General features: G+C 43.3%; 1 protein-coding gene across 2 annotated transcripts in view; it reads right to left on the bottom strand.

Annotated features, from left to right (window-relative positions):
- The window catches only part of ADGRF5 (adhesion G protein-coupled receptor F5), a 30,146-nt gene extending 18,293 nt beyond the window's left edge, over nucleotides 1-11,853 (bottom strand). For both annotated transcript variants that reach the window (XM_040598802.1, XM_040598803.1), the window contains exons 1-9: nucleotides 11,702-11,853; nucleotides 10,243-10,372; nucleotides 7,928-7,988; nucleotides 6,859-7,029; nucleotides 5,361-5,540; nucleotides 2,721-2,848; nucleotides 2,192-2,250; nucleotides 1,386-1,528; nucleotides 399-608 (exon numbers count right to left, since the gene is read on the bottom strand). In XM_040598802.1, the coding sequence (XP_040454736.1) occupies nucleotides 399-608; nucleotides 1,386-1,528; nucleotides 2,192-2,250; nucleotides 2,721-2,848; nucleotides 5,361-5,540; nucleotides 6,859-7,029; nucleotides 7,928-7,988; nucleotides 10,243-10,347 (1,057 nt within the window). In that variant the 5' untranslated portion in view covers nucleotides 10,348-10,372; nucleotides 11,702-11,853. The remainder of the gene's footprint in view (nucleotides 1-398; nucleotides 609-1,385; nucleotides 1,529-2,191; nucleotides 2,251-2,720; nucleotides 2,849-5,360; nucleotides 5,541-6,858; nucleotides 7,030-7,927; nucleotides 7,989-10,242; nucleotides 10,373-11,701) is intronic.
- Nucleotides 11,854-14,414: the final 2,561 nt, after the last annotated feature.

The raw sequence follows: 14,414 nt of genomic DNA, 5'->3' as shown, positions 1-14,414 counted from the left end.
AAAAACTGTAGCTCCAACCTCTGATTAATCAGGTTACGTTTGCAAAGAGGGCAAGGGCCATCAAGGATGAATTCAACCACAACCTCGAGTTACCACACCAAAAGTGTGGGAAGGCTTCACAGCCATGCAGTCACCAGTCTCCTGTCATGTGGCAGTGAAGCCTGGCACTGAGAATACCCAGGGCTGTGTAGTCATTTCAGTCAGTTCACATCTTACTGGCAATGCCTGTCAGTACATAGTTCATTAAAGAAAAAAAAATCCCACCGGAAAATTATGAGGGACAGCGTATTTTTCACATTTACTCTAGAAAAATGCAGTCACAGCATTCCTCTTTGCTTTTTATTGACTTAGCCACACTAGAGATTTACTCCTGCTGTTTTAATGATAGAAAATCATACCAGAATCCTTCCTTGTAATATTGCTAATTTTAAGAATTGACTTCGAGTTTCTTGAAACTTTTCTCTCCGTTGAATACCGGGAGCTGGTTGAGATGATCTGATCAAAGTGATACCAGGTCACGTTCCAAGATGCTGAATTTGCCTCACAAATTAGTCTTACTGTATCTCCTTCAAAAAAGTCTGCAGGGGTCACAGTGAAGATTGTCTGATCTGGGAAGACAAAGAGCAACATTCTGCATTATTGTCATTCAGCTCACGCCTGTATGGTGTCTTTCATCTCCTGGGAAGCCTAGGTGCATCACAACTAATACGCACCCACTATCAGTTGCAGGGGACTACCTCTGATTCAAGCTATGCAATTTTCCCTCAACATATTCTTTGTCAGCCAAAGATCCCAGAAGGTTTTCTGCAGAGAGCCAGAAATATTATCCCCACCATTACCTTCTAAGTAGATAAAATGGAGGAGAAGCAACCAGGTCAAAGTAATCCTCTGAGAAAGACAGTCCAGTGCTCAGCGCACGGAGAGTACAGCTTCTCTGGGGCACTTGATCAGGCAACTGCATTGTAGCACATTATCCCACAGCAGCACGGAAAATGTGCCAAGGAAGCCAGGGGGAACCTGTTCTCATGTAAACTGCAAGAGGTTTTTGTTTCAAGAAGTGGGAAGTGCTGGCAGCCTGATATGCTAAGAGCTATCTCAGTTCTGGAGGTGAACATCAGGGTATTCGATCTTGCTCCCATGGAGACACTGCACCAGGGTTCAGTGGAGTAGCTTGGAAGGATTTTGTTTTCTGTGGGAGGTACTGCACGCATGGTCGTCTCATGTAAGTCCTAACCTTTGGTGGCACAGGATGAAATGAAAAGCCAGAGAAATAAATGGGTTTTGAAGGTCCCGTACCAAATAATCAACAGTATAAGGCAGCTACATGGTTCAGGCTAGAAATACTAAGGGATGAAGGAAAAGTATTGAGAGTGCTTTAAACTTACTAATTATTTCTGTTGTGAAGGTAGCTTCGTCTAGGTGGTACCTCGTATCTAGAAACTGTGGTACAATTTTGTTTGAATTTGCTATCTGATCAAAGCTTGCTGCTCCTGCTTTTACTTCGTAGTTCACCAAAATGCTTCCAGGCCTAAACAGATACAAGAATAAGAGAAGCACCAGAATTTAATATCCTTGTGTATCAGTGGTTTTCTGTGTTGTGGTGACCCACCTTGCATGGCTAGGAAGGCTTCACAGGGCTCACCTGTGAAAGCTCCTGTTGTGACTCAAGACTTGCTCTGGCATACAAGAAGGTTGTGCTACAGCTCTTCCCAAAGTAAGGACACCTTTATGTGACATCTCCATCTGCTGTCTATTTCTAGTTAACTTCCCTTAGAAAACCTAAAATACAGCTGCATTTAAATATATGTGGACTTAAGTGATGTGTCTTTTTCTTTTGTTGAGATCCAATGTTATATCCAGAGTCAATGTACTAATTAATCTTCCCGATGAGCTAGGAAACGATGTTAGGTTTACTCACATTCTTTTCCCCTTTTGGGTGGTTCCCAAAGGGGAACCAGATAGAGAATTATTATGTTCCTTGGACTTCTGCACAACAGTGAATTTTACCCACAGTCCTATTTCCATGCTAATAGCTGGGCTTTCCTGTACAGCTATTATACTGTTACTCAATATGTACATACTGGGTGTGGGCTCTAGCCAGAGTGAACGTAGTCTTTGCTGACCGGGGTCTCCTGGAGACCAGACAGAAAGATTTGTGTCTCCCAGGACAAAAATGAAATTGTTTACTTACCTGAAACCAGTTACTGTTGCTGATACAAAGCCTGGTAAACATCTGTAGCTAGCATTAAACTGTAAACAAAGACAGTACATGATGTAAGTTCTCTGTGTATTACTCTAGCATGTTTAAACTAGGAAACACTCTGTTCAGCATTGATGTAAGGGTATGTAGCGTTCCTGATGGAACAAGCCTGGTGCTCTCTCCACCATCATGGGATAAATTTGTGTTGATGGTTTCATTCTATGAGTGTTCATGTGGATTTAAGCTGGGACCAATAATGAGATTATTTTTTTTTCATGTTTTTGATGCAATAGATTCCTAAACACTTCCATGTCATCCAGTATATCAAAATGAATGGAAATATGGTCATTGGCTTTCAGTGGAAATCAGCTTTGTCCCACTTGGTAGCTACCACTGCTGCATACTTCACAGCTCCCCACAGAGACAGTGACAGTGCACCCTACTTCCCAGACACTTAGGATAAGCACCATATTTCTTAAAGGGCTTTCTACTTTCAGAGGTGGAAAACTAAAGTCATTACCGCTTTTTCAAGGTCAGCTTTGTAGTTTTTGTATAATACAGAAGAAGAGTCCCTGAGATCATCACAAAAGTCTCTGTCGAGTCTGACGGACATATTCATTATGATGGGTTCTCCCATACCACATGAGCCTGTAAGGAAAACCATAAAAATAAGTATAAAAATAGTAAAAAACAATGCTTACAAAATGATTTGTTAGTTTTTTCCTCTAACTTAATCACAGAATCTAAGAATCATAGCATGACTTGTGTTGGAAGTGACCTTTAAAGATCATCTGGTCCAATGCCCCTGCTATGGGTATGGACTTCCAAAATGGCCTGGAACACTTCCAGGGTTGGGACATCCATAAGTTCTCTGGGCAACCTGTGCCAGTGTTTCACCACCCTCACAGTGAGGAATTTCTTCCTAATATCTAATCTAAACCTAATATCTAACCTAAACCTATCTGCTTTCACTTTTAAACCATTACCTCTAGTCATGTCACTACACATCCTGGTAAAAAGTCTTTCTCTGCCTTTCTATAAGCCCCTGTTAAGTACTGAAGAGCCACAACAAGGTCTCCCTGGAGCTTTCTCTTCTCCAGACTGGACAACACCAACCGTGTCAGCCTTTCCTCATGGGAGAGGTGTTCCAGCTCTCAGCGTTCTTGTGGTCCTCCCTGGGACATGCTCAAGCAGGTTCATGGCTTTCTTGTACTGGGGACCCCAGAGCTGGACGCAGTGCTGCAGGTGGTGTCACACAAGAGCAGAGCAGAAGGGAAGAATCACCTCCCTTGACCTGCTGGCCTCGCTTCTTGTTATGCAGCCCAGGAGATGATTGGCTTTCTGAGCTGGAAGCACACTTTGCTAGCTCATGTCCAGTTTTCATCCAGCAGTATCTCCAAGTCCTTCTCTGCAGGGCTGCTCTCAACCCCTTCGTCCTCCAGACTGTATGGATACTGGGTATCGTCCTGAGCCACGTGTAGGACCTTGCACTTAGCCTTGTTGAACTTCATGAAGTTTGCACAGGCTCACTCCTCAAGTGGTCCAGGTCCCTCTGAGTGATATCCCTTCCCTCTAGTGAATGAAGTGCTCAGCTCGGTGTCATCTGCAAACTTGCTGAGGGTGCATCCAATCTCACTATGTCATTTATGAAGATATTAAATAGTACAGTTCCTTAAGGACATTACTTGTTACTGGCTTCCACTTTGATGCTGAGTCATTGACTATAACTCCTTGGACTAATTTTGTCAAACGCATACATCTCCAATTTAGCAGCAAGACTGTTGTGGAGGATCGTATCAAAGGCCTTATATAAATATAAGTAGATTACATCTGTAGCTCTTACTTTGTCCACCGATGCAGTCACTCCATCCTATAAAACCACTAGATTATTCAGGCATAATTTGCCCTGGGTGAAGACATCCTAATCCTAAATCAAAATATTATAACTTGCCAAGATTAATCTGTATCATAGGAAAGTTGGGATTCTCCCAGTTTTCTGTATCTATTTTAGATGCCTGCTTCTGTTAGATATCTAGACTCCTCCTCCAGTTGATGCAAAGATGTAGACCCCTTCAAAAGGTGATACATTCAGAAGGTGATAGGCAGCTTTCCTACAATGGTTGAATTGCTACATCACTCCAGTTACAGAGAGTTCAGTAGAATAACTTTGATCAGATACTTAACTTTTGCCTAGTGACAGTCACCCAGGATGAATCTCCACCCATGTTTCACTGAAATGAATGGAAAAATCCTCAGTGACTTTAGGAGGGTAATATTCTGCATGAAGACCCATCAATGGGCACAAAAGAATATAAAATGCTTAGAAAGATACCGGAATTTTCTAAGCTGAGTCCATTTAAGGACATGTCCATGCCATGCAGTGGAGAAGCATTGCACCCAGGGCCCTGGACTTCTAAGGGGTGTTCAAATTCAATATGGAAGTGATACTAACTCTAGTCCTGGAAATAGTATAGCAGTATTGATATGGGGCTGCTCTGTGATTTATCATCTATCATTGCCTCTAAGCAGATAATTAGAACAGGTATGCTGACAGCACTGGGCTTCTTCCAGCTCTAGGGCTGCCTCTGGGTATCTCTGCATGCTGCTCCATCACAGGCCAGAGGCAGAGCCTCACAGGGGTTTGTCTTGGATTGCAGGGACAACAGGTAGTGCTCCACCTCAGTGCTGCCCAGCCTGCGTGTCCAGTCATCACTTAGGTTCCTAAAAACTCATGGGCACCTTGTCACAAGAGTCATGAAGTAAAACCAAACAAAAGATACATGCTGGGTTTTTTTGCTTCTTCTCTTCTTTTGAGCACTATGGCATACTTGGATCACATTTCTAAGTTTCATTGTTGAAAACCTGATGAGATGAAACTGTCTTTGCTTAGTGGAAGCTAAAGTCCCAAAGAGGCATGTGAGTGATTCCAAGAGCTGGGGCTCCAGTATGGCACTAAATATCTGCAAGTACTTGGGTCAAGGTGGACCCACATTACAAAGAGAAGAGCCCTAAACCATCTCTACAGTCTTTCCACATTCATAGATGATGTGGTAGCCAGCTCAGCCCTCGTGTGTTCCTTTATCACACCTTTAATGCTATTCTGTCTTCTAACCAGTATATGAGCTGTACAGTGATGAAGTTCAGCTCTGTTTCTCCTTACCTTCCACCTCAGGCTCACAGTAAGGCCCGTAGAAAGGCATTTCCTTCACGTAGCCACAGAGCAGGTCAGGTGCTGGGCTGGCAGGAGGACAGGTTATCAAGTCACTGCACACCCCACTTGGCCAGGCATATCCATTTTCACAAGAACAACAGCTACTGTTCTCACCACTGGGCAGACAGACTAGTGTCAGACAGACAGAGAAATACTGTAAGAATGGTGAACAGGGCATAACGTATTGCATGATATATATTTACCCTGCTGTATCTTTATGTCAGTGATCTCAACTAAATGCTGCCCTTCTTGTGAGCTCACTTGAATGACGCAAGCATGATGATCTGATGCCTTGCAAGTCTTGCTACACTAATTGTAAATGGCTAACCAGAAATGGGAACCAGCCTGGTAGAAGAATAAGTCTGATCAGTTACTTTCAAGTAATTGAATGGATATGTGAAGCCTAAAAATTGACCTGGCATATTGGCCAAAGTCCTGTGATAGTTTTCAGATTGGATATTTCTATATTGCCTGGGCTGAAAGCAAATGTATAGGCTTTTAAATATTGTAAGAGCATGTAATGGTGATTCAGTGTCCCAGTGGCTAATAAAGGGCTGTGCTGTTCTGACTGTAGCCTGACAGACACTGCATGAGGGAAGGTAACATTATCAAAGTGGTTTAGAGACATACATGCTTTCTAATCTAAAAAACCAAAAACATCCAACAAACAAAACCAAAACCAACAAACAACAAAACATTTCTCTGTAATTTTTTCTGCTTTTAATGTGCCACTGGCAAAGTAAGATATTAACAAAGTGGTTTTCACACATTGCACGTGACCCTGAAGGCCTTTAAAAGATCCATTTGCATGGTTTTTTGAGAACTGATGAATGCTTACTTTCCCTGTTTTATGGACCAGTGATAAGAAGGTACCTGATCTCCTCCTTTACTGTTATAAATGCTTGATGTGTCTGTATATCCTTTGCTGTAGTTGTTACTTGCATGTGGTGTTGCACAACCACACGTCAGGTAATAAAAACCTGTCTGGTATTTTGCCCTGTAAGGATACGTTTAGTGAGTTATATGGGGAAAAGACCGCATCTCACGCAGCCTGTCTCTGTCAGGGTCAGAGTTCGGCCTCGTACAGCAATTTACATTCTGAATGAGAGCTGAGGGAAGTAAACAGTCTGAAAACTCCCGTCACAGCTTCCTGAAACTTGACAGTAACTCAGACTGCTTGTTAGTCAAACTGGAGCAGAACCCTTTGGTTCAGGCTTCCTCTGGCTTTGTCTCTTCCTTAGGAAAAGAAAAGCATTCAGTGGTGGGATGCAGATAACAAAAGGTGCTGCTGGCTGCTAGAGCTTCAGTCTTGTTGGGTCTTTCAGTAGGCAGCAGGCATGGTTCAGTTTTGCTGATTTCTAAGCATGTTGGATGGTAAAACTGAGAGAGATCAAATACTGGCAAAAAAGCATTGCACCCAGAATATAAAAATAAATAACCAACCTACCTGTTGTAACGTTGATGTTTGAAACTGTCATTTCGACATTTGAAATATTTGTTGGAACTAGAAGATGAAGGTTTTTTAAATACTCTTTGACCTGCTCCAGAAAAGAGGAATCCATAAGGCTTACTTCAATGTCAACAGTGTACTCCACAGGGGGAAGGTCAAAAATAAGCACTGAAAGAGAAATAGCATAAGACTGCAAAGTTGTGTGTGAGGGTAAATCACAAGCTGATGGCTCCCAGTTTGGCAGTTGGGCTCCTTGTTGCTATTCAATGGTAGCTTAGTGAGGTGTTCTGCTTAAGAAATTTTATTGCTTCCTACTCAACAGATACTCTGCATGTGCTTTATCTGCTGTTTCTCTGACAAAAGGCAGATTTCTTTGGTCGCAGAGCAATGGAAAGCTGACATAAATGGCATGATGTATACGGAGAAAAGCTGTCTCATCCCTTCTCTCCTTTAACTCAGCAAATGGATGGGTTATCACCCACAGTCTGAAGCCATACAGGATTATCTTGTGACCCCTGTTCTGCTAAGAAACTCGGGGCTTTTTTCTACACCATGTATTTCTACTTACATAGAAACTGTGCTTATGTCTGTCATCATATGGATGCCATCCAGAGGGACCTGGACAAGCTCGAGAAATGTGCCCATGTCACCCCTCCTTCCCCCAACACTGGGGGAAGAAGGAAGGAGAGGACATTCAGAGTGATGGCATTTATCTTCCCCAGTAACTGTTACACGTGATGGAGCCCTGCTTTCCTAGAAATGGATGAACGCCTGCCTGCCTCTGGAAGTAGTGAATGAATTCCTTATTTTCCTTTCCTGATTAAACTCTCTTTATCTCAACCCATGAGTTTTCTCACTTTTACCTTTCTGATTCTGGCCCCCATCCCACTGGGGGAGAGTGAGCGAACGGCTGCGTGGTGCTTAGCTCCAGGCTGGGGTTGAAGCACAACAGCTACCTCCCCACTGATGATATCAGCTCAGTACCTCAAGAGATGCTGTCCCCAGTAGCAATTTCACCCTTGGCTCACCAAAAACCTGCTCTGTTACCATGCATTTGTGTACGTACTGTTTCGCTTCTGCCTTTGCATCTCTGAGTGGAAGCTTTCCTCTCCTAGTGCACTGTCAATCTGTGGAAAAAAAGAGAGCGAAGCTCTGTGAAGAAGCAAAGTGAAGCTTTAGCTGCAGTTGTTGGCATGAAAGAATTAGTGAAGAAAAAGCTGCCATGGATAATATTCTTCCCTACACCAAACTCGGCACCCGACCCCTGACACCACCACCCCCCCCCACCCCCCACCCCATCTTTCTCTTTAAGCAGAATATTTATATATTCCAAGCACAAAAATATTAAACACCAGCTAGGGGATGTATTGAGTTTGCAGGTGCCTCCTTGCATATCTCTGCAAGGCAATTGCCTCAGCTTAGCAGGAATCCTGCATCTGAGCTGCAAACCTGCTGTGGGGCTGATGCAATGCACTTAGTCCTGGGGCAGCCTTCCAAACAGCTTGGGAAACCTGGCCACTCAGCCTCTGAATCCAGAAAAGGAACTTATATTAGCTTTTGCTTTCCTCTTTTCTCTGAGCTTCCAGCTCTGCAGCGGCAAAGCCAGCCTGAGCAGGAGTAGAAAGGGGATTGAAATGTCTTGGCTCCAGGTCAGCTATTTTGTGGGCCATCAGTAGCATACGGTTGATCAGGGCAGTGGTAGCACAATTTGACTGGGTTCACGCAGGGTGCAGCCAAGTGAGATGCAGACCATCCTATTTTTTTTAATCATGCCCTAAAAATACACTGGCACCACAGTTAGCAAGAAAGGCTAAAGAACAAGCCAAGACGCAAGCCGGAAATTCGCAGCTTTGCCAGTTTCTTGATTCCTACTGGAATCTTTATTTACAGAAAGGGTGAATAGCTTGGCAACTCTTAAGTCATCCCTTTATATAAAGGAACCATCTGGTGTGTGATTAGAGCTGGGCTTCGTATCGCAGCTGTGCTGGCAACGAAGATCCCAAGGTGCACTGGCAGCTTAGCACTGCTAGAGGTACTACCTTTCACCTCTGGTGTTAGCTGTGAGAGTTACAAAAAGCCCACGGTGACCCATGTCTTCTTCCCAGTTTGGACTCGGAGGTGGGTTTTTTTCCCAATTATTCTCCCAAACAACTGCAGTGTATTGTTACGTTGTTAAATAGTTCACATATTTCACACCATTAAATAATGACTCATTGGCAGGGTGTACCATGTGCTAAAAAATAAGGTGTTACTCTTTTCATGAAAACATCCAAGTGCTGAGATGGAGGCAGTTTGAAAAAAATAGAGTAAACAAGATACTTGGTCACTACTAGACATCTGCCAAAGGGAAGATGAAGCTGCTGGAACCAGCTGTATCTTGGTTTGCCAAGACAGGAGATGGTGACAGAAACAGCTTAAGGAGTTCCACCTTCCTCATCATGTTCCCTTTCCTTTGGTCAACCTGCTCAAAAAAGCACATTGTGTTCTACTCTGTCCATCAGAGCTAAGGTCCCTATGGTGCTGGGGGCTGAACATCAATGTTAGAATCCGTTTGGCTTGATAGGGTTCATAACGTGGAAGACAAAAGAAGTGTTTTCTGGTTTAGTAATAATTGTGATGGACCAAGAGTTGGTAGATTTGTAGACTAGTTTTCTTTACCAGTCTATATTAACTTCCATTTGGTCAGCCCCTTTCTTTCTCTGTTCCCTTTTTGCCTTTCTAGTTAGGGACTATGCGTGCAGAAACTGTTAAACAAACCCACACACAGGACAAAGCAGAAAATGGCTTTCCATAACTCGCACTATTGATGGAGCAAAAAAGGTATGTGGGGGTTATTGAAAAAGTGGGAAACTGAAGTGAAGCCCGGGTCCAAGCACAACTTGAAAACACCAGTGACTCCAAAGTGGCATTTTGGTCATGTGTACTTGTCCTGCTGTCAAGACAGTGCTGATACTCCTGTAACCTACCTGTAGGCACCTCTGTGCCTGAGCTAGTTTGGTTGACATGCCACTTCTAGGCAAGATTTATTTGGTTTCTTTCTCTTAGCGGATGGGTGAATCCCATCCAGGAACCATGGCCACATCACTGTTACCTGGGCTTAGCTCCGGCGGCAGCAATTTAAACCCCTTGCAGATTAACACAAGTGAGAAACCACGAGTTTTTCTCCATTACTTCTGGAGAGGCTTTAAGACTGGGAAGCAGGAAGAGCCCAGCTCCTGGATTTCTCCATCTCTTTTACACACTGGTGGGGAGACTCTGGGTTCAGTTTCGCCCCCTGATCTTTACTGACTCCCTCTCAGGTTTTGTGGGTGCAGAGGAGAGCTATCGCAGCTACAGGCACAGACCCAGCGAAGACTGGTGGGGCTGGGAGAGGATACTCACCACATATTGGATGAATGGCTCAAAGTTTGAGTCCTGCGATGCTTGACACCACGCTGTGCCCAGTAGAAACAGGCAGTGCAGACCTGCAGTAAGCAGGGACAGCATTTTGCCCAGTGACTTTCTGTACAGCCTGAAAAGAAAATGAAGAAAAAGGACCAGGGAATTTTCAGATGACTCACAGTAGGAAATACCAGCACACTCTGCAAAAGCAGTACATTCACTTTTTCAGCACACTCTGCCTGTTTACTCCATCCAAGACAGAGCACAGAACAAGGTCTGTATTTATTCCTCTGCCACTATCACCACACTGTTTCCCTTATCTCTCCTTTTTTTTCCCACGTTGTCTGTACCTGCTCAAAATGGAGGGAGAAAGAAATTGCTTGGAAAAAGCAGAGTCCTAAGCAGATTCCTAACAGGGACAAATGAGGTGCTAGAAATTTATCTGCCATGAAAAAAGTTGACTTTGGATCTTCAAATATTCCTCATAGTGATACTTGGCAAACGCAGAGCCAGAATGTGAGGGAATAGTTAGAAATGTTGCAGTACGTGCATGCCTGTCCCGTTGCAGCAGGGAGAGCTCTGCTGCTGGCCATGTCCCACTCTGGAGAGAGCTGTAGGAACATAGTGGGCTCAGCTAGAGATTTCTGTATGTTTGCTACCCCTTGGCTAACAAAAGAAATAATCAGGAGTGATATCTCCTGGAAAAAAACTGTAATTTTGAGTTTTTATTATACATCTCCATTAATTGCACTGAAGTTAACAAGTAAATAACCTAGAATGCAAGAATACTGACACACCAGAATACAATGTGGTGCCTGAAATCAAAACCCAGAAAAAAACCAACCTTCTCCAGCTCATTAATATCAAAACTAACCTACTCATGCAGCAGATCCGACAATGAAACAAAGAGAGAGGCAAAACATGTATGGACCCTTAAACAGATGCTGACATATTTATGCAACCAGAAAGAATAGAGAAAGGGAGTTGAAGAATACATAAAAAATATGCGTTTTTCTAGGAATATGCACTTTCTGAGTATTCCTAACAAAGCACTTCCCAAGCTCCAGAATGAAAAGCTAGTAGACAGCTACAGGAAAAAGCAGAACCCAAGCAGATTGTGAAAATCATTTTAAGGAAGGAAAGCACTGAGAGAAAACTCTTAAGAATAGTACTGAACAGTACCTGAGTGAGCAACATCACCTTGAATAAACTAACAAGCTTTTGCAAAATTACGATCTTTTTGGATTGAAAAGGCTGTTCATACAAACAGGATTTGAGAGTGTGAATCTCTAGGTGAAAGCAGAAAAAGCTGCACCTCCTGAGATGATGATGAACATTGACAATGACATTGCATATCAGAGCTGGTGCTCCCAAGTAGGCATTGCACTTCACTGTGACTTTTCTGCTCAGAAGAGCTCATGACAGAAAATTATGATATGAACATGATCTGGGGTCTCACCTCGTTAATCTACAAATGACAGCAATGAGCTAATAGCCAAGTAATACACTTGATGTGACCAACACGGGTGTCCAGCTGGGATTTGTCAGGGTTTCTCCTCAAAGGTGGTTCTTCGAGAGGTTTATCTGTGGTGAGACTTCACCTGGATACTGATCTGCTTAAAAGACAAGAGACAGAAGTAGGAAGAAATTATTTGCTTTTCCAACAGAGAGATGTCATCACCAGAGCTCTGCAGGAGCATGCATGTAAGCCTGTGTCTTACCCTCTGTTCTCAAGTGATGTGGAAAAGGCAGTGATTAGTGATACGACACTGTGGAAAACTTTAAATGATTGAGATCAACAAAAGCAAAGTCTGCCTGTGAAGATCTGCATAGGGATCATAAGATATTGAGCGACTGGGTCATGAAATTTGGCACTGCTAAGTGTAAGGTAGAAAGAAATGATCCTGATATTATGTATTCTGTGATGGACTCTGAACCGACTGTCACCACCCAGAAATGGGGTCTGAAGAAAAATCAGCTGAATTCTGAGGTGAAATTAAAAAAGGAAAATTAATTTTAAGATATTCTAGGGTGGCAACAGAGAGAAAAAAACAAACCAAACCAGAAGACGGTGCTATCTAGGCATTTGAGCTGACCCAGTATGGCTACTCTTACGCTTCTATATGGGCATAACCAGAAAGCAAGACATCTCACTGATTCAGAATATCTTGCCACCCCACCCCAAAATCCATAAAAAAAAAGACCATTACAGGCCTTTTTAATCCAATGGAAGAATGGCTAGCAGAATTGGGGGTGGGGGGAGCAGGGCAAAGACAGGGAAAAATTTCTTGGGTTTCCTGGGCATGTCCATCAGTATATCCAGCATTCTACAAAATAGACTTTCTTGCTATTTTGAAGACATCATCCATTTGTGACAGCCTCAAGAATTCCATGGATCTGGCTGATCCCAAGACCAAGACAGATCCAAATGGGTCAAGAGAAAAACATGGACAAGTTGCAAGCTGTGACACAAGTCCTTGAAAGAGTGACATGACAATAACACAAACACTAAAAAAACAAGTGTTTCTGATAGCACTGTGTATGCAGCATATGCTCACAGCATATGGTACCATAGCCTAATCTGTACAAAGAAATTGTGTTGCGTTGGTAATGGGTTGATGAAACAGATAATAGAAAGGAAAAAAGGTCATTAAACAAAATTTATGATCAAGTTAAACAGCATCTGCTACAGTTTTGCATGCATCTTTTGCACTGTTCACAAACTTGCATTCATATTCAAATGTTGTGGGTCAGCGTCTATTTTCAAATGCACCCTTTGTGCAACCATGTAGCTGAGACCAAATACCCTATTAATTGTACACATAAGAAACCATCTAGAGGACCACTCATGTAAATGAGAACCATGCTGCTACTCAGGCTTTGACAGCTAATTAGAAGTCCACAAATCCCAAACCAGTATCTAGAAAGCCAGAAAACTAGCAAACAAATATCAACCTGCAAACGGGGAAAAACGTCAATGTTCTTCTCACATAATGTGGCTGTTCCCCTCGTTCATTTAATTTCTCATTGAGAAAAGAACTGCTGTAAATTTTTCAGCAAGCAATTTATCAAATATCTATCTACTTCCAGTTGGGAAAACAGAAGATATGTGGCTATGTGGACACATTCACCATTTTTCATACAAACTGTCTCCTGGGAGGCAATAAGCATCTTTGACTTGTAAAGCCTCAGAGAGCTAAAGAACCAGGTTTGGTACCAAATCTTTTTCTCCACAGCATTCAGGCTGAAAATTGTTGTTTAAAGGTAACTAAATTGCAGAAGATTCCTAGAGGTAAATAGCAAGGTCTCACTTAAACCCAGGACATCGGTAACCTACATGACCTTCTTTTCAATTTTTCTCTAAGTTTCTCTTGTTCATGAATGTTGCAAAATAATTACACCCTTTCTTGCAAATCCACCCAGCACAATAGCTACCATCAGGTATGTTCTAGAAAATAAACAAGATACCCAGAGGTATAATATGGTTTACCTTCTCAGGTGATTCAAAAGGGATTGCTATCCACAGGGACCTTGAGAGACTCAAGAGGTGGGCCCATGGGAACCTCATGAGGACCAACAAGGCCAAGTACAAGGTCCTGCACATGGGTTGGGGCAATCCCAAGCACAAATACAGGCTGGGCGGAGAATGGATTAAGAGCAGCCCTGAGGGGAAGGACTTGGGCGTGTTGGTGGGTGAGAAATTCAACATGACCTAGCAATGTGCGCTGACAGCCAACCCTGCCCTGGGCTGCATCAAAAGATGCATGGCCAGCAGGTAGAGGGAAGTGATTCTCCCCCACGCTCCCCCCAGTTGCAGTACTGCGTCCAGATCTGGGGCCCCCAACATCAGAAGGACAGGGACTTGTTGGAGCAAGATCAGAGGAGGCTACGAAGATGGTCAGAGTGCTGGAGCCCCTCTGCTGTGGGGACAGGCTGAGAGAGCTGGGGTTGTTCAGCCTGGAGAAGAAAGGGTTCCAGGGAGACCTTGTTGCAGCCTGCCAGTACCTAGAAGGGGCCGACAAGAAAGCTGCAGAGGGACTTTTTACAAGGGAAGGTAGTGATAGGACAAGGGGAAATGGTTTTAAACTAAAGAAGGGTAGATTTATATTAGATATAAGGAAGAAATCTTTTGGTGTGAGGGCGGCAAGGCACTGGCCCAGGCTGCCCAGAGC

The sequence above is a fragment of the Falco naumanni genome, chromosome 6 (assembly GCF_017639655.2).
Source record: "Falco naumanni isolate bFalNau1 chromosome 6, bFalNau1.pat, whole genome shotgun sequence".
Lineage (NCBI taxonomy): Eukaryota > Metazoa > Chordata > Aves > Falconiformes > Falconidae > Falco > Falco naumanni.
Note: the sequence above shows the minus strand (reverse complement) of the source record. Positions and strands in the feature narration are given on the sequence as shown.